Source organism: Odontesthes bonariensis, chromosome 4, assembly GCF_027942865.1.
Source record: "Odontesthes bonariensis isolate fOdoBon6 chromosome 4, fOdoBon6.hap1, whole genome shotgun sequence".
NCBI lineage: Eukaryota > Metazoa > Chordata > Actinopteri > Atheriniformes > Atherinopsidae > Odontesthes > Odontesthes bonariensis.
In genome coordinates, this window is record NC_134509.1 from 33,209,460 (window position 1) to 33,228,359 (window position 18,900).

Consider the following 18,900-nt stretch of genomic DNA (forward strand, 5'->3'; position numbering starts at 1 on the left):
TTCAAAATGACGAGGAAGACACTAAATGGCAACACAGAGATGAAAAATGACCATTAAGACACAAGATTACCACAAAGTGCCTGTGAATGACTACTAAGAGATACAAAACGACAACAATGAGAGACGAACTCAATGTGGAGAGGTGTAAAATGACAAAAATAACAACATGACAAACAACCATGAAGACCAGCAAAGTGCCCACTTGAGACACAAAACAACCATTGAAAGACTGAAAGTGACAACAAAGAGATGTTAAATTGCTGCAGTAAAAAAGATGTTTGGTTAGAAAAGAAAGGGAATCATTTACATGAAAATATATACAATCACTAAAGAATAACACAAAAAACACGCACAGAAAACTCTGTATGTGCATCATTTGTGGTTGGTTTTTGTTTCTCTCACTTTTGGCCTTCTGAGGGACAGGTGTGGCACTATGGCACTGAGTCCATGGACTCATTTAGTTTCATAATCCCAGCTGCTGTTGGGCAAGAGGCAGGTTGCACCGTGGACCGGTCACCAGTCTGTCACAGGCTCAGTGAACATAAGTATTTTTTCAATTTTCTTTTTTACTTATTTATGTTTCATTATCACTGAGGCTAAGTCTTGAGTAAAAACTGAAGTTAAATGATCAGAATGTGAGTTTTTAAGCCTAACGTTGTACTCCAGAGGTTGGTGCCTTGCTCGAGGGCACCACCATGTGGAGGGCATGTGAAGTGTTACGGATGTCTTCCCCCTGCTTCGAACTCCTCTTGGTGAATGGCGTCTTCTTACATTTGGGTTTCTGAAAGAGATGCGACTGCAGCGGCGAACATGAGGGTTTTGAAACTTCTTTTCTGCGGCGTGCGCTTTGCCTGACGTATGACGTGAGGGGACGTGAGGGGGTGGGGGAGCGTGGGGCCGGATTTAAATTATTTTTTTTTTTGCACAAGTAAGTCATTTTATTAAATTATTTTACAAGAATATTGATCTGTTTTCACCCTCTCCGAAAAGCTGTTTAAATGTTTACATGATGTGTCCTATTAATATCTTTTAGCCTGTGCCTACATCACTGGGTCCTCCTCCATCCCTCCTCCATCCCTCCTCCACACATTTTCCCGGTGCGGTCCTGCTGCTGCTGCTGCTGCTGCTTCCTCCGTATCTTCCGTGCGGCAGAGCGCAGCCATGGTGGACTCTCCCAGCACGATGAAGAAGACCTTCTCGGTGCCGGAGATCAAGCCGCTCGACCAGTACGACTTCAACCGGGCCAAGATCTGCGCCAGCGTCCGGTGGCTGCTGTCGAAATCGTACGGCTCTGCAGGTAGACTCCGGTCCTCACATCACCGAGGCGCCGCTTGGGTGGGGCGCTCAGCATTTCATTCAGCTGTGTATGGCGCTCTCAGTTGTAGACTTGATTTGTTATCTGACATCTTGGAGAACCACGAGCATCCTTCTGCCAGCATCCATCCTGATCAGTCGCTGGCCTGATGCTCGCAGATAACCTGCGCCCCCTCATCCAGGTGTGCAGCTTATTGCCACGTAGCTTACTTCCACAGAGGAGGATATTCGGCCCGTTATTTGATGTGAATTTGAGGCTTGTCAGAAGGAGTTTCCTCAGTCATGCGTGATGCATGATGGAACCGGGGGCTGCCAGAGCTGCAATGCAACAAAGCCTTTTGTCAGAGCCGGGCTCCATCAGGCCCGTGGATAGATTTCCACCGGGCAGAATGAACCAGGACAGAAAAGGTTTATCTCTCTCAGCGGGGTAAATCTTCTCCTGGCAAAGATACATACACTGCTTGTGTGTGAGGCGGATGTAAATGGGTCAGGGCCACATAATATTTGTGTCAGTGTTACGCACGCACGCAGTGCTTTTGGCGCGTGGCGGTATAGTGAAGGTGACACAGTAGATCTCATAAGACAATGGAGTATTTTTTTTTTAATTATTTTTTAGAGGCAGATGCCCTATATGCATCTATTCAGTCATGTGCAGAAGAATATTTTTGGAGTATCTGAGTTGCAGTTTCAATGCAAGAAAATATTTTTCTATAAGCCCACAGAAATCTACCTATATCCAAGCAGGTGTGGGGACATGCAGGGTAGAGGCAAATTAAAGCTGTTCAGATTTACTGCAGTCCCCTTTCATTTAGTTGAGGTACATTAAGAGTATTTTGATGACATAGTGACAAAAATGTGAAGTCATCTCTGTGGTCTTTGTTCACTAATGTGTTAGATTTGGATGACATCATTCTTCTAGATGTTCCCACTTGGGGCAGCAATCATTGATTTTGTTCAGTTTGAAGAATCTATATGTCAAGATCATCGATTCATCACATTGTCAAAACCATTGGTCCTGCCATCAAAAATCCAGTTTCATTGAATTTATAATGAGAAAAGCAGCAAATCCTCACATCAAATTCTTTTTTTGTCTGTTCAGCTCTGTGTTTTTTCTGGTTTAATACTGTAACCTGTCTCTGTACACAAAAGCTGTGTGTGTCAAAGTTCAAGCTCCGCTGACTAACACCAGGATGTCAAACCGCTGATCTAACACTACAGCTGAAGAGTTGCATGTTCGCTCATTATGTCATTTTGCTGTCATTATGGCTTCAGGCAGACTTCAATGTTTTCTTTGCCAGTCAGTGAGACAAGAGGAGAGACGGCTCTGAAAATGTTCCAGAAGGGAGGCTTTATTGTTATCTGTCGACTGGAAAATGCCCTCTGGCTGCCTCTGTGAATTTTAATGGAAGCCCGAAAGAAAATATTACTAATATAGTCACAAATGGAATTAATTTCCCACACATATTTCTGAAGCGGCTGGGATTTTGTCGGCCTGTCATAGCCAATGGCTGGCTTCTATCGAAATTAGCTAAATACATGAAATTTCCTGTTCCTATTGCTGTTGAGAATATGTTGAAATCAGAGGCGTTTTATTATGTCAGTGGTATATGTTTTCCCAGTAGGGGGAAGTAAAGTTTTAACAGTCATACACACAGATCTGACTGCATCAGATACCTCTTATAGATGAGACTGATTAATTAACAATCATCAAATATACAGCATATACTCAGAGGGGGAATGTAACACTTACTTTGCTTTACAATGTTAAGGTGGATTAAAAAAAAAAACAAATCAGCAGATTAATCTATGGTGAAACTAAGGAATATCTGCTCTGCTAAACACCTGTTGGCTCAATAGGAAACAAATGTTTACATTAGAATAGGTGCCATAAGATTATATTTTTAGTTATTATCTCAACATCCACACAGTGTATGCCTTTCTGCTGTTCAGCCTCACAGGCCTGCTCTGTTTCTTCCCAATAGAATTAGCGTTATGTTGGGTTGTTCACTGGTTCCTGCTCTGCAGTCCTGTCTCATTGCCTCTGCCGTGATTGGGACAAATGGCTGCACTCCATTTCCACCGTTCCCATAGTGACGGCAGCCCTTTTCCCCCCCAACGGAGCAGAGCATGAAAGGCACGGGTTCAACCCCAGTGAGTGTCACACTGCAGTGCAGTCTGTAGTTAAACTCTTGCTGAAGTAATGACATGGATAGATTTTCTCCTCTAGGCTGTACACAGAAATGGGTGGAAGGGAGGAAGGGGTTCCATGAGAAAGCATTTTAACAGTGGTTTACAGAGAGACAGAAAGCAAAAGCAGCTGTGGCCCTCATTACACGTCATAGTTGGAAGTTTGTAGATGTAAAGCAGCAGAAGAGAAACAGTTAGGGAATTAAGACTGACTGCAGAGTGAGTGGGAGAGATGTCCACTCAGATATCTCCTTAAAGAATTCCTTTCCAATTTTCAGGATTATCCAGAGTGGAAAATGGGTCAGCCTTGGAAGTGTGGGTTCTTGTGCCTATAGTGTGTGTAAGTGTGTGTGTGTGTGTGTGTGTGTCTATGAAATGACCCACTCCTATTGGTCTGAGATGACTTGACACGCACACATACTTTTTTGTCTGGGTAACCTAGCTGAGCTGTTCATGCAGATGATGACGTTATCCTCTCCTACAGTCGTAATGCCTTCGGGTTTGTTGAAAAGTTGCTTAGTTTTAACATTTAATATAGTCAGGCTGCACTCACTTTGCAGCAGCTTGCACAACAACCTTTTTTTTGTCTTTTACAAGGGACAGTTCTTTGATAAAATCAGTTCTCTGCAGCAGAGTTACACAAGAGATTTGTATCTGAAAGGTCAGGGCAACAAAGCTGAAGTAAGGCCAGAAATGTCTTAGAACTGCATCTTAATCTGCTTCATGGTTCTGCTCGCTTACACCTCAGAGAATGTCTTTTAGTGGATTAGTATCCCCTCTGAGACATTGTGTTAGCACTCTAGTCAATAATTGTTTCTTTCTTCAGCTTTCAAACAGCATCTGTGATACTATGCTAACGCTTACCAGATGTACATTTGTATTATTATCACCTTGTTTCAGTATGGTTTGTTAATTAGCTCTACACGCAAGCCCAGCAGCTGATGGCAATGTAATTTATTTTGCATGTAATTGGTCAAACTGAATACGTGAACACTAGATAGCTCCCGGTGTAAGGTTAAATGCTTACAGCAGCCATTACATGTGGATATTTGTACTAAATGGAAAACCTGTTCAAATAGTTGTTCAGATGTTTCACCTAAAGCCCCAAAGGTGAACTTTCGTGTGGTGCCACAGATATCTGGGGACAAATCCAAAGTGAGTCATAGTCCATCTCATAAATAGCATTTAACAAAATTGCTAAAAAAAAAAGTTGACCCGCAGACGGTGCAAATGGGAAGTAAAATAGGATCTCTGGAGACAAGTGAAAGTGTGTCCAAATATCATGATGATAAGCGGATTGCCAAAGTCATTTATCGCCCATATAAGCTGATGCATGTCTCTTTGAGATTTCTTCCTTTTGATAATTGTAACAGTAATTCTGACAGAGCTTCTGTAGAACCACAGCTCATTGAGTCTTGTTCTGTCTCTTTCAGAAAACGTCCCTGTGGAGCTTCGGGAGCCACTTTACAAAGACCAATATGAACAAGAGCACCTCAAACCGTCCGTATGCAAGTTGCTTCTGTCCCCAGAGATCTACTGCCGGGCTCAGGCCCTGCTGGCACAGGCACACGGGGTCTCTCTGCCGGCGTCGCAGGGGTCCCCGGCAGAAAACTCGGCCCTGCTGCAGTTCCTCATTAAGAAAGGTTTCGCTCCAAAGGTCCAGGATGCAGATGTCACAGAGGAGGACCTTTGCAATACCCCCATCAAAACGGTGCGTGCAGCAGGAACCCGTCAGACAGTTTCACTACTTCACTGCATGTACCACTCAGATGAGAATTAAAAACACAGTTTGAAGCTAAAGGAACATATTTCCAAAGGAGAGTTGCAAAGAGAGAAAATACTATAAAATAAAAAGGAAGCAAATGATTCATTCTCAATCAAATTGCCTTCCGCTCTATGCTGAGCTACTAAAAGTGTTCCTTTTGTCGCTGATTGGTGCAGAAGGCCCATCTCGCCCTCATTGACTCGCTGATGTCACTGGCTGCCAAGGAGACCGTGGGCCATGTGAAGATGGCAGCGGAGGCGGAGCAGATCGGTGTCGGGGCTCCGTGGGAGAACGCTCTGCTCTTCTGGGTCAACAGGGTGAGGCCGAAAATCAATCATATAACAGTGCTGTCAACTGACAGCCAGCATCTTTAGATGCTGCAACTCAGGGAGCAACCGAGCCTTCAATAAATGGAATTAATCTTATTTTTTTCAATTAGAATCTCCCAACAAATTGATTTCAAAGGTAAGTTTTGTGTGAGGGCTACAAAATGTAATCTGTTAGGGTTTAGTGACATTATTTGCATCTCTGGATGTTTATAATAAAGCCAGAAAACAATGAATAAAACCTGAAATAAAAAACAACTTATTTTCTGTCAAACAGAACCCACAGACATGTTTGCAATATTTGACACGTTTTAGTCTTAAAACAAATTGATTTAATCATGGAGGTTTGTGGACGTATGGCGACTCCAACACGTGGTTTAGGGGGACAGTAAAACACGCACCACCACGTACACATGAGTGGCTGCTACACTGCAGAGCACAGCAGCTCATTTTACTGCACATGCAAAGTACGTCTACATAACGCTAGACGAAGGTTACTTTTTGTGTTAGCCCGACCAAAACCAGACTTTCAAAATGAATGCAAACGCACTGAAATTGTACAAAATCGTGCTTCTCATAACTGGACTAATACACCTCGATAATGCAGCTGGGAGTCGAATTACTCCTGAATGTATACGCTCGACTTGTCACCTTATTCTGAATCTCTTAACCACCTTCAAATTCAAACATCCTTAGATTTGGGAAAAATGTCAACATGTATGCAAGGACGAACTTTTGGTGAGAGGAAGTCACTTTAACGTCACAAAAACAAGGGCCATGACTCATGAAGTCATCTGCTGATTATGGCACATTTTCACACCCATCTCTGGTGGAATGATATGAAGAAGTGATTACATTTAATAGTCCGCTTCATTGTAGCCTCATAATTCATATTCAACACCAATTCCAGGAATAGAAGCCAGATTGTTACATATTTTGGTGTCACTTGTCTTGGGCGCCAACCTTGAAAATGATGTGATTGTATATTGTCTGTGCTTTTATTGATTTTTCTCAAAGTCTTCACTATGTATCTCATAAGTCTGGATTCACAGAAATTGTCTACTTTTCACATCACATATCATGTTGATAAAGTTTTTTTTTGGTTAAACTGGGCAAATACCTCCCTGCTACTTTCCTGAGAAGGAGTACTGTGTACTGTTTTCCTTACACAACATTTCTGTTGTGGTTTCAGTTGAACCAGAAGTTGAGAGAAAGCACAGAGGAAGAAGAAGAACCCCCCAAGTCACAGACATGTACAGACCTGCAGCCTATTAAAGAAACGGTAAAAATGCATACTTTTTATTTCTTTATCCCAGTGGGGGATTTCATTAACATACTGCATTTTTGTGGGTCCTTCAACCTTAGGGTGACCATACGTCCGTATTTCCCGGGACATGTCCGTATTTCACGGGACGCCCGGGACAGGAAGTGAAATACGGACATGTCCCGGGAAATACGGACGTATGGTCACCCTATTCAACCTACCTTAACTACTCCAATACTAATACGCATGATGATCTTCTGTACGAGCACTGTGTCTCATTGCTGTGATGCTGCAGCTCCTAATATCAGCCTCGGTCTGCTTCTCTGTTTTCTCCCCTGGTTTGCCTCTGTCACTCCTCACTCTCTGGCAGTGTCAGTCCACCCGTTGGTACTGGAAACTAGTTCCCGTAAGTGTGCTCCTCTCTTGTCTGTTCTTCTCTCTGTCTGTCCATTTGCTATGGCTGACTTTTACTGTGCCTGCTGCCACACAAATGCCACACATACCTCTTATGTGTTCTTCTGTAAAAAGTCACTTGAGGTAGGAAGGTTATTGTTTTTATACCTGCTGTGTGTATAAGCTGAGCAGTTAGATGCTTCACATGTCCTATAGCTGCTTATTGTTATCAAATGCTGATGCTTTGGACACGGATGTTTTGTACTGGTGTTTCTGACTGTTACCTTCAGTCATCGGTTTCATCTCAAAATGCACAGATTATCAGTGAAAAGGGGGAGAATGGGATGTTGGAGAGGAGCAGAGAGAGGTGAAATGTTTAAAAAAAAACAACCTATGTACCTCTTTTGTTTGTCCTCTTCCTCTCCTCTTCCTCCTCCTCCTCCGTCGCTCCTCTCTCGCTGAGCAGAGCCATGTGACTTTGTGGTGTGGCGGTTCCCATGATGACCAGCCCCCTTGTCATTTATACCTGTTTCCCTCTCTCTGCCATCCCCCATCCAGCATGCTATCGCTTTTTGTTTGAAGGAGTCGGGGAATAAGCCACCAGTGGTAACGTATAACACCTCGCTCTTTTCTCACCCCCATCCTCCTCGTCTCCCGTAGCAACGCACTCGACTGACTAACAGACTGATCAATCGCCACACCTCATCCTCACCCAGGCTGTCGAACGACCGATTCACTGACTGCAATCTAATCTCCACTCCAGCCCCGAGGCTGGATGGATCAATCCAAACTCATCCCGCTTTTAACACTGTTTATTCACATTTATGTTTTGTGTTACAAAGCCATGTTAGAGGAGGTGGACAGCTGAATGTTTGACACTGTACCTGCCATCTTTGCCCTCCTCCAACATAGCTGCGTAGCCGTAGAGGCAGCGTTGGTTTTGTTTTTGGCTGTATTTTATGTCATTTGGATGTCAAATGGCAATACAGCACTTGCACTGTAAATTTCACGGATTTGTATTTGATTGTGTAGTTTTTTTACTGATCAGAAGTGAAGGCTCACAGTGTCATCAGTGCCTGTTTCTGCTGCATGGACACCGGAGGACAAATATCCTCATTTTTCCACCCATAGCTTTATTTTCATTGTATTTTCATTTTTTTAAAGCTTTGCTCTGCACCCTTTGGTTGGTGTGTACGTATATATGTGCAAATATTTATTTTTTTAAATGTTTTTTCTATTAATTGAGACATCATTGGTCATGTGCTTTGTTTCTGCTGGTTTCCATCTTTCTGCAACTTGGCTGGCTTCACTGTTTGAGCCAACACTTTTATTTCTTTGTCCAACAGAAAGACTGTCCTGGCTGGTTTTAGATTCCCACTTTTAATTCTTTTTGATTATCTTAAACATGACTTGTATTTTGAACATTTTCCTTTATATTGTCTTGTCTGCTTATCTCACAGCTTCTCTTAATTATTTGCTTTTTCCTTTCTGAAAAATATTTTTCATCTTTTTGTCACTGTCTCAACTTCCTCCGCCCTCCCTATTTTTTCTTCTATAGATTCGCTATAGGAAGGACAAAGTCCAGTCCAAGCTGACTCCCACTTTTCCTCTGGTGTCTGCGGTCAAAGATCTATCTAATGGCTGCGCAATTGCTGCTGTGTTGCATTACTACTGCCCCAGTTTGCTGCCTCTTGAGGGTACACACACAAACCTAAACCTAAACACTACCACATACACAGAAATGGATGTACCGGTTGGAAAGAGTTTAGAATTGGCTGATGTACAGTGTAAATGAGGGGCAACCACTGTGGGAAATGTTTTCTATAAACGAGGAATCTTGAATAAATTATTTTCTGAGAAATTTCCTTGATTCTACTGGGATTCACAAAACAGTTACGTGAGCGGCAGAGTCTTCATTTACGTTCAGCCACTTAGATTTAGAGAACTTTGTTGTTCAACCCATTTTTGCACAGGTATATGATAACTACTAGCAGACATGTACAGACTTGCATGAAAAGCATAAGCTGCATTTTGATATGTCCTATTATCTGCTGTGTTTAGATGTGTGTCTGAAGGACACTATGTCAGTGGCTGACAGCCTCTACAACCTGCAGCTCATCAAAGAGTTCTGTGAGAGCAGTTTACAGAGCTGCTGTCCCCTCGCTGTGGAGGACCTACTCTACGCTCCGCCGGCCCTACATGTAGGCATAATGATCAGTGACTTTACTCTGTAGGTGGTTCATACAGACATGTTCATGTGTGTGCACTTCAGTTTAAAAAGAAACTGTACTCTCTGCACACTGGAGAAAAATAGTCTTGCACTGATGTCTGTGGGGGGGAAAGGTTAGACATTGATTTCATTCACCATTCCAGTTTGGTGTGGCAGGTTCACTATAGTCTCTTTGTGCTCTGTGATGGATTAAGGCTCACAGAGGAGCCACTAGATGACACTGCAAGCAAGATTTTACAGTCATCACTTCGGAAAATATTGCATGTTCTATGTCGGGCGCTTTGGACTCGTGCTAATCTGTCACATTTTCATTTAAAGTGACAGTTTGTTAGCTTTTAATGTCCCCTTACACCACAGTCATGAATGCTTGTGGTCCCGTCATTATATGTTCAGATATGCGTCAGCTTCATGGTCACCTGAACATGTTTTTTTCCTCAGCTAAACATCATGAGCTTCATAGCAGAACTGTTGGAGTGGTTTGAGGTTAAGAAGCCAGATTTTGTCGAGCCAATGCAACCTATTGACCTAACAGGTTTGTAAATTCAGCATGTTAACAAGAACCTCCACCACTGTTGTACTGGCTGGATATCATCATAGAGATATTTATTTTTATTTTTTTTACTTTTATTTTTTATTATTTATTTATTTATTTATTTATTTATTTATTTTTATTATTATTATTATTATTATTATTATTATTTCTTTTTTAATTTCTTTTTAATTGCCTTCTTGTGATTTTATGTAGCTGTGAAGCACTTTGAATGGCCTTGTATATGAATTGTGCTCTATAAATAAAATTGCCTTGCCTAGAGATCATCAGACCCTGAAGCTGAAATTATTCTGTATCTTTCAGATGTCTCAGGATTACTTGACTGTACAAGTCCTGTCAGTGGTAACAGCAACAGGTACCAGATCGCTAACAAAACCAAGCCTACACACACACACACACACACACACACACATTTTTGTAAAATCAGGCTAAACCAGATAAAGGCTTAAACAGTAGCAATAAAACAATAACAAAACAACAAATGATAGTCAGTTGGAACCTGGTCAAACCAAGGGAAACGTTTGGAAAATAAAATCAATGTAGACTGCAGCTCAATTCTTCAGACCTGGAATCAAAAACACAGATTTCTTTTTCAGTGGCTGTCCTTCTTTCATCTTCAAACAACCTTTTGTGTCCATCTCCTCTCCAGTGTCAACAGGTAGGATGAAAGCGTCTTCATAATGCATCTGATTACAATTAAAGATTACATTTTATTTTATTTGCTCATTTATTTTCTATTTTCTTTACAGAAAATAAAAGTTGGACAAAGAAACAAATCAGGTAGATGAAAATGTGTGGTTGTTATCATAAATGTTGTGTTGCATTCATATTTTAATTTTTTAATCTTCTTACTTTGGCTTCTGTGGTTTCTGCTTTTCAATGCTTGTTGCCATCCATTTGTCCATCTCTCTGTCGTCACCCACCTCTCTGCAGTCGTCCACTGTCTGCAGTGACTTTCAGCATCCCATTTGGCCTGGACAGTGATGTTGACATTGTCATGGGAAACCCAATAGATTCTGTCTTTCGCTCTGTCAGCACTGACAACCTCGCCACTGGTATCCCTGCAATGACTTCACCGGCAACAGCAGCAGGGATGACTCATGCCCTGTACAGCCCTCCAGAGGACCTCAGCCACCTGGTCAGTGCGTCGGCCCCATCGCAGCGGTCGTCCTGGGGACCATATGCACACAATGCACCACTGGGAGAACTGCCGACCATTGAGGAGGCACTACAGGTAGTTCATACGTCTGGCAGCAAAGATCGTAAGAAGGGGAGAACCGCTGAGAAAAGCGGGAGAGGAGTGCTAGCAGGCAGGCCGGAGCCGAGGCTGCGTCCTGAGGGAGCACCTGCAGGTTTCTTTCTGCACTGCCCTGAAGAGAACAATCCTCAACTTAGCAGCTCTGCTCCCTGCCGCTCAGGAGGCCTCTATAGGCCACTCGGAGGGGAAGCTGGTGATACTGAAAGGCAAGGCAGGAGGGAGCGATCAGGCCAGGGTGCTGATATGTCACGTGATGATGACTCTGTTCTACGAGATGGCAGCATCGACTCCTCTGAAGCATCCGATGATATACCTAGAAACGCCCCGGGTAACATTCGACCTGCTAACGGTCGCCAGGGAAACCACAGTACCAACAATAGTCCACGCATGACGAGCTTTGCTGAGCGACGAGACAACCGAAGAAAACATCCTGCTGCTCCCGGGGAAGAGTCGGCTTCTTCACCGACCCCAACAACCCCGGGAACTCCACACACGCCCTCCACACCAGCAGGCACATCAGGTCACCAGGGCAGCCCGGGTCCCAGAGGCCCTGAACCAAGCGCTGAGGCCTGGGAGCTGGGCGCTCGCCTCGAGGAGAAACGCAAAAGCATTGAAGCTCAAAAAAGGCGCATTGAAGCCATTTTTGCCAAGCACAGACAGAGACTTGGAAAAACTGCTTTCCTTCAATTGAAAAGAGAGCAAGGAGAAGGAGGAGTGGAGGGAGCAGAGGAGGATAATCTGACCCTCGAGGAGCGTCTCACTCACGTGGAGGAACAACTGAAAAAGGAGGAGGAGAAGGAGGAGGAGGAAAAAGAAAGAGAAAAAGAGAAAGAGAAAGAGAAGCCATCTGCCTCCAACCCTCCTCGCTTTGAAAAACAAGTCACATTCTCCATTGAAAGTAAAAAAGGAGGAGAGATAGAAAAAGGAGCCGAAAAAGCAGGCGAATCTGTCATAGTGGAATACAATGAAGTGGTGCAGAAATTGAGTGAAGCTCTGCAATCACTACAGAAGGACATGCAGAAACTTACAGAACAGCAACAGCAGCTCATGAGCAACCAAAAACCCAGAAATACACCCAAACCCCCTCCAAAATCTGCTCCAAGAAGTAGTACCAAAACAACACCAAAAACCCCTCCTCACACCCCAACAAAAACACCACCAAGAACCCCAACAAGGACTCCTACCAGGAGCACCACTAAAGCTTGGGTCATTCCTGCCGGACCCACTCACCCGCCTGCTTCTTCTCCGTCACGGCGCTCTCACGTTCCTTGTTCTTCCTCCTCTCCAAAAACTATGATCTCCTCCTCCTGCCCAGCCCCTCGAACTAAAATTCCCTCTTCCTCCACTCCCCGCAGCCCCAAACATCACCCACGCCCCCAGCATCAGCCCCACCCACGACCCTCCGAACTCAAGTTCCCTCCGCTCAATCGTGTCCTGACACCAACCCACAATGTAGACACACTCCCCCACCTGCGACGCGTGTCCCCCAGCAAGTGTCAAGTCCAGACCTCCTCTTCCTTCCGTATTGGTGGACCCAAGACTCCTCAAGAGTCTCCTCAGCCTGCCCAGCAGCCACAGCCAGATGAGAGCGCCTCAGACACAGGCTCAAGCGAGACGCCCACCCAGTTCAGCCTGGAGTTGGAGCAGGAGGATGTAGAAGCAGTAGGAGGGCTGCCAGTCTTCCCACAGTTCAGACATGAGCGACCAAGAGCTGCTGGAGGCAGCAGCTCTGGTGCTCCCTCTGAGTGCTCATTTGAGAGTGACACCTTGTCCCTGTCTGCTGCGTACAGCACAGGAGGCGAAGAAGGACGAGGTGGAAACACCACGAAACCCTGCAGCCTGATTGAAGTGTCATTAGCATCTGTTGGAGGGCCGGAGGAGGTCAGTGATGAACCAACTGATGAGGGCCAAGAGTTTGCCTCTGATTCTATGAGCGACCACGCAGAATCCGCCGGAGGACTCTCTGCAGAACCTTTGGATCCTATCGAACGACTCAATCTGGCTACAGAAGCAAGGGATCTGCCAGAACAGCAAACTGAATCCAAAGAAGAACATGTGATGCACACCGAAATCCCGGAGCCAAGCGGAGAGCAGAGTGACAGAGGAGGAATTGGATTCTTCTTCAAGGTGAGTGTTTGGGGATTATGAATGAGAATTTTTGTTGTCATTTACAGTCGCACTGAGGTGAAAACACAACAACAAAACAAAAAAGTCAGAGAAAGAAAACTCAACAATGTTTTAAAAAAAATAACAATACAAAACAGCATTTTAGAAAACACTACTGACTTGTTTTTGTTTTTTTGTTTTTGCTGTTGTGCTTCATCCAGTTTTGTCGTATTTTGGACCTCAGGGCCACCGCACTCCTGTCAGCTGTGATGGTGTGCTTGTGTTTTTGTAGGAGGTGGTTCACAGTGAAGGGGAGATGGCTCAGCGTAGAGCGCTGCTGTTGGAAAGGCAGCAGAAGAGGACGGAAGAGCTGAAGAGGAGGCGACAGTGGCATGAGCAAGAAAGGGAAAACAGGTGACGCACACCTTTATTTCCTCATCCTGCATCCAAACTTTGCTGTGCATGAATTTGTCAGTTATCCAAGGAAAAGTCAAGCTGCGCACATGTGAAAGCAGTCTAATTCCTCTCGGTTGGTTTCAGATCGGCATCTTCAGACAGGAGAGCAGCATCTCCCTCCGGCACGCCTCCTGCGGGCACTGCCTCGCCTTCCCCCACACCTCCAGCTACTCCGGTTCGCCGTGGAGATTTCACACGGGAGGAGTACGCGCGACGGCACCAGCTCAGAATCATGGAAGACCTGGACAAAGTCCTTCGGCAGAAATCAACCAACCAAGGCCGACCGTCAGCTAAAAAATCCCGCTCAAGGCCCCGCAGCATGACCAGAGAGGAAACCAAGCTGTCTCTGAGTCCTGCCAAGGGAGCAATTGGTAAGTTCAAGAGTGAAACAGGGTGACTCAACTTAATGATATTTGTACATTATTTTAATCAAATAAATGTTAACTGTAACATCTTAACATCTGTCTCCCCAGGCTCTAAGTTGACAAAAGTCTACTCTCACTCCTCACTCAACCTTGCAGCCACAGATGAGCCTGGAAACAATAATAATGACCCCACAAAGAAACCCCACAGGTATACCGATGTGTAGGCCATTTCTGTGCCCCTTCACTCTCATTTGTAATCTTTGTTTCAGCCACAGCTGAATCACTTGACAGCTCTGGTTAGCGGTCTTGTTTTTTTTTTTTAGATAATCAAAACCAAATATCTAAAATTAGGAACGGACCGTCATGGATCCCCATGAATGTCTTTTACTGCCAAGTTTGTTTTAGGATCTCAAGAAAAATGATGATTTTTCTATGGGTCTAAAACTTAAGTTTATGCTGCCTTGGATGAACAACAACACATGTTATACTATGTCAATATATACAGTTTTTAACAAAAAGTAAGCCAAAATGCAGATGGCAGCAGATTATAGAACCATCTTTAGCAGCAATAACATCAATTATTCATTTCCTGTATGATGTCACTAGTCTCTCAGATCATTGTGGAGAAATCTTTTGCTCGCTCCTCTTTATGTTGCTTCAGTTCATTGAGGTTTGTGGGCATTTGTGTCTGCACAGCTCTCCTCTGTCACAGTATTTCGATCAGGTTGTGGTTCTGGACTGTCGCTGTTTCATTGAGACACTTTGATTCTTTTCTTTTTCAGCCATACTGTTGTAGATTTGCTGCTGTGTTTAGGATCATTGACCTGTTGCATGACCCAATTTAGACTAGGCTTTCCCTCAGACAGATGGCTTCACATTTGACTCTAGAATACTTTGGTATAGAGAAGAGTTCATTGTCGACTCAATGACAGCAAAGTGTCCTGGTCCTGTGACAATAAAAAAGGCCCAAGTTATCAGTCCTCCACCCCTGGCTTCCTCTTGCGACTCTTCCAAACAAGCCGTACTTGATCAGTCTTTTTCTCTTCGTGCTGTCATGAACTTTAACCTTTAACATGCTAACTGAGGCCTGCAGAGTCTGAGATGTAGCACTTGTTTTTATTTGTCGTACCCTGGAGGGAACTTGCTGTGATGTCCACATACTATAAAAGTATAGTAGCAGTGATAACATTGTTTTTAACTGTTTTTGGCCGCAGAAAAAATTATATAGTGAAGAATATTGTGTTGGCACGATGGTGGTTATTAAAGCTCTCTGCTTAGCTGTCTGGGCTGTATTTTTAAAAGGGCAACAAGAGTGTTACTCCACTTACTGCCTACTGTCCTATAGTCAGCTGTCAAGTGTAATGAGGTGAGGGCTCACTGAATCATTGTTTGATGTCTCCCGAGCAGCCATCTTGGTTCACCTTCACGAAGTGGGACACCAACCAGGTTGGCAAACCAGAATGGAGACAAGGACTGGGAGTCTGGCTCCAATGGAACCTCGCCCGCCCCAGAATACACAGGTGCACATAAACTGCTGTAAACACTGCAGTATCTCTTTTGGCTCTATAAGACTTGTTTGCAGTGCCTATGTGCATTTTAATTGAGTTTGTGAAGTGACTGTACCTGTATTACTATTTTCAGGTCCAAAACTCTTCAAAGAACCAAGCTTCAAGTCCAACAAGTTCATCATTCACAACGCTCTCTCTCGCTGCTGCCTTGCTGGGAAAGTCAACGAAGCACAAAAAAGCAAGATAGTTGAGGTAGTGGAAAGCCTCCGAGCTTTCATTTGTGCTTGAAAACCATACAAGCAGAGGGAAAGTACAACCAGTATGATCTTTTCTTTGTCCTTTTCATTTTGCCACCAACTCAGGAGATGGAGAAGAGTCCGGCCAACCACTTCCTTATTCTCTTCCGCGACTCCAGCTGTCAGTTCAGAGGCGTCTACACCATGAACGCCGACTCCCAGGAGCTCGTACGACTGGCTGGAGTGGGGCCGCGGACAGTTGGCTCCACCCAGGTGGAATCCATCTACAAATACAGCTCAGATAGGAAGCAGTTTAGTGCCATCCCCTCGAAAACCATGGGAATGAGTGTAGACGCCTTCACTATCCCCAGCCATCTTTGGCATGGAGGAGGAGGAGGGGGAGGAGGAGGAAGCAGGAGAGCAAGCATTGTTAGTAAGAAGGCGGCCTCTTCTAAGTGATGACGAGAAAACAACATCTCGCTGGCTTATCATTAAATTAAACACTATAATTACAATGTAATTAAAGTGAAAACAGTCAAACATAAAAGTAGTAGCCTGATTTATGTGATTTAGCCAGTTTACTTCTCTTGCCCTCAGATTTTTGTTAGAAAATGCAAAAGATTACGTCTATTCCCTTTATGCCCATCGAAATGTCTACCGCACAACTTTCAGAGATTAGATCCAAACTCATAGAGAGGAGGGTTTTTTTTGTTAATCACACAAGGGAGATCCTTTTAAAAGGCCTCATACTTACAATATACTTTAATTGTTTGAAGTACAAACTTAGATTTTTCTTTTAAAGAAAATTAAACATCATTCAGTTGTGCATTGGGAAAAAAAAAGAGACATTCACAGAACGCCTCTCTGGTTCTGTGAAGTCCTTCAGTACGGTCCTTTATAGAGAAAGCCAAACAAAAGAGAAAGTACCTTCATGTCAGAGTGACTGGCTGGACATTTATTTTCTATCAGCAACTGTTAGTTACGTGGATGAAAGCACATTTGTTTTGAAAAATGAAAGATAGCCATAAACATGTGATGCAGAGGTACACTTTGTCGGACATTAAAAAGACTTTGCTTTTTTGAGCATCAGTATATCTGAGTGGTTTTCTGAGATGAAGACTACAGCATGAATGGTTGTTTACTGTGTGTTGGTAGAAGCTCATTTGAAATAGTATCATAGCAAAACCTTGTAGTTTGAATCATCTGATGGTATGTGAACATTAGATGCCAATTTATTTAAATAACTTTTGTACAATGACAAGAAAGCAGAAGACGAATGATGCTTACATTTAGAGATAACTGGACTGTCATACTGCCGGGTAGGGATGGGCGCTGATAGCTTCTTCTATTTCTGAAATAGCTCTTAAGTCTGCTGCTATTGAATCCACAAATTAATCTTTCTTTCAAAAGTGATCTTTTGCCTCTCTCTGACATTAGTCATTTGCAAAGGAAACTGTGACATATACAGTGTGCAAACAAGTGCTAACTCAGGGAAATGGTTGTCAACAACGCTGCATGAATGAACAGGGCGGAAATAAACTAAAATGTTGATAGTCCCTGTTAAGTGTAAGTGAATGACATTTTCATTTTGTTTGCTCGAGGTGGATTGTCGTGCTCTCTGGTGGGGAGGGATTTCTAATCAGGACAGGGTTAGTGAATGTCACAGAGCAGTGATAACACGCTGGAGTCAAATCAAAACAGTTCATATTTTCTAAACAAACCATCTTAAAAGACTCAGTAAGAGATTAGATAGAATTTGATAAGCAGATCTCAGATTTGATGGAATTCTATTTCAGCCCATTCCCACTTTTGATGGAGTGCACACTGTTAACTGGTGTGTTTCAGACCAGTATATATGTATGAAATGACAAACAGGATTAAACTTAAATGATCAAGCGACTTCTCTCTGTCTTTTTTTTTTTTTTTCCTCTGACCTTTTTACGTCTCTTTCTTGATATTTTCTCCTTCACCCATGTGGCTGCTCTCTGATAGGGCCCAGCCTTGGGGAAAAGAATCAGTCCTAAATGGCTGTTTTATTCTTTTATATGGAAAACACCTAAATAATTAAAGGTGTTAAATGTCCCTGTCCTGTTGTTGCAAACTGGGTTAAATAGAGTATTTAAGTTTTTTTTTGGGGGGGGGGGTAACTGTAAAGATGAAATTGCTGTCACTGCCTTTGCAATGTTTTGCTCATCAAAAGAAGAAACTACTACCATTTGGATTACTGCTGTGGCCCCATTCCATTCCTTTTCCTCCGCTTTAGGACCTCATGTAAAAGGAAGTTGTCAAACGTAAAACAAACATTCGCACTCAGTTTTCATTTTTTTTTTTTCGGTTTCAACCATTTTCTTCATGAAAGATGACCAGGAGTGCTGCTGTGGTTTCAGATTCCTGCATTAGTTGTCAGACTTTATTACTGTTTGATTGATATGCGTTCAAAAGAGTAATACATTTGCATCACAAAATAAACCCTGTAACAGGTGCGGCTATCGCTAGGTGGCTGAACGCATTGATATGAAGGGAGGCAAAAATAGCGCCAAGCGATTGTGAGGTCTGACTTTTTCTGGATGGACGATTTTGTGATGCAAATGTATTACTCTTTTGAACGCATATTGTTTTGAGAAGCAAAACGCTTTATTTTCGGGACCCTGGCAAACTAGCCGGACTACCTTCGTCAACGCCAAAACTCGGCTGGAACTCGGCTCACAGGACGCAGCAGGGGGTAAGTCAATGTTCATAAATGATATTGCTAATATGGGATGTCATACAGCTTCATGTCAAAAGAGGCGAACTATCCCTTTAAGGCCCTGGTAGAGTGAGGGGTGAGATACAGCATTGGGAGCTGAATTTTAGAAATAGACTCGTAAAAAGCTATGACAATAGGATACTATAGATCAGAATGATTCAAAAACCAAGCAGTAACACAATGAGACAAATCAGAG

General features: G+C 43.4%; 1 protein-coding gene across 5 annotated transcripts; it reads left to right on the plus strand.

The window, feature by feature from the left end:
- The first annotated feature begins 1,060 nt into the window (after window positions 1-1,060).
- LOC142378989 (calmodulin-regulated spectrin-associated protein 3-like) lies at window positions 1,061-17,854 on the plus strand. Of its 5 annotated transcripts, none has more exons than XM_075464023.1 (19): window positions 1,061-1,297; window positions 4,935-5,212; window positions 5,443-5,583; window positions 6,785-6,874; window positions 7,227-7,262; window positions 7,808-7,855; window positions 8,808-8,946; window positions 9,311-9,450; window positions 9,918-10,011; window positions 10,333-10,384; window positions 10,626-10,687; window positions 10,779-10,809; window positions 10,963-13,414; window positions 13,686-13,807; window positions 13,934-14,220; window positions 14,323-14,422; window positions 15,622-15,734; window positions 15,856-15,974; window positions 16,085-17,854. In XM_075464023.1, exons 1-19 carry the CDS (start codon window positions 1,162-1,164, stop codon window positions 16,415-16,417), a joined length of 4,773 nt encoding a protein of 1,590 aa, XP_075320138.1. In that variant the 5' UTR covers window positions 1,061-1,161; the 3' UTR covers window positions 16,418-17,854. The 5 variants fall into 5 exon arrangements, with proteins under 5 accessions (XP_075320138.1, XP_075320143.1, XP_075320141.1 ...); XM_075464028.1 differs by having other exon boundaries at window positions 11,065-13,414; XM_075464026.1 differs by lacking the exon at window positions 7,808-7,855.
- Window positions 17,855-18,900: the final 1,046 nt, after the last annotated feature.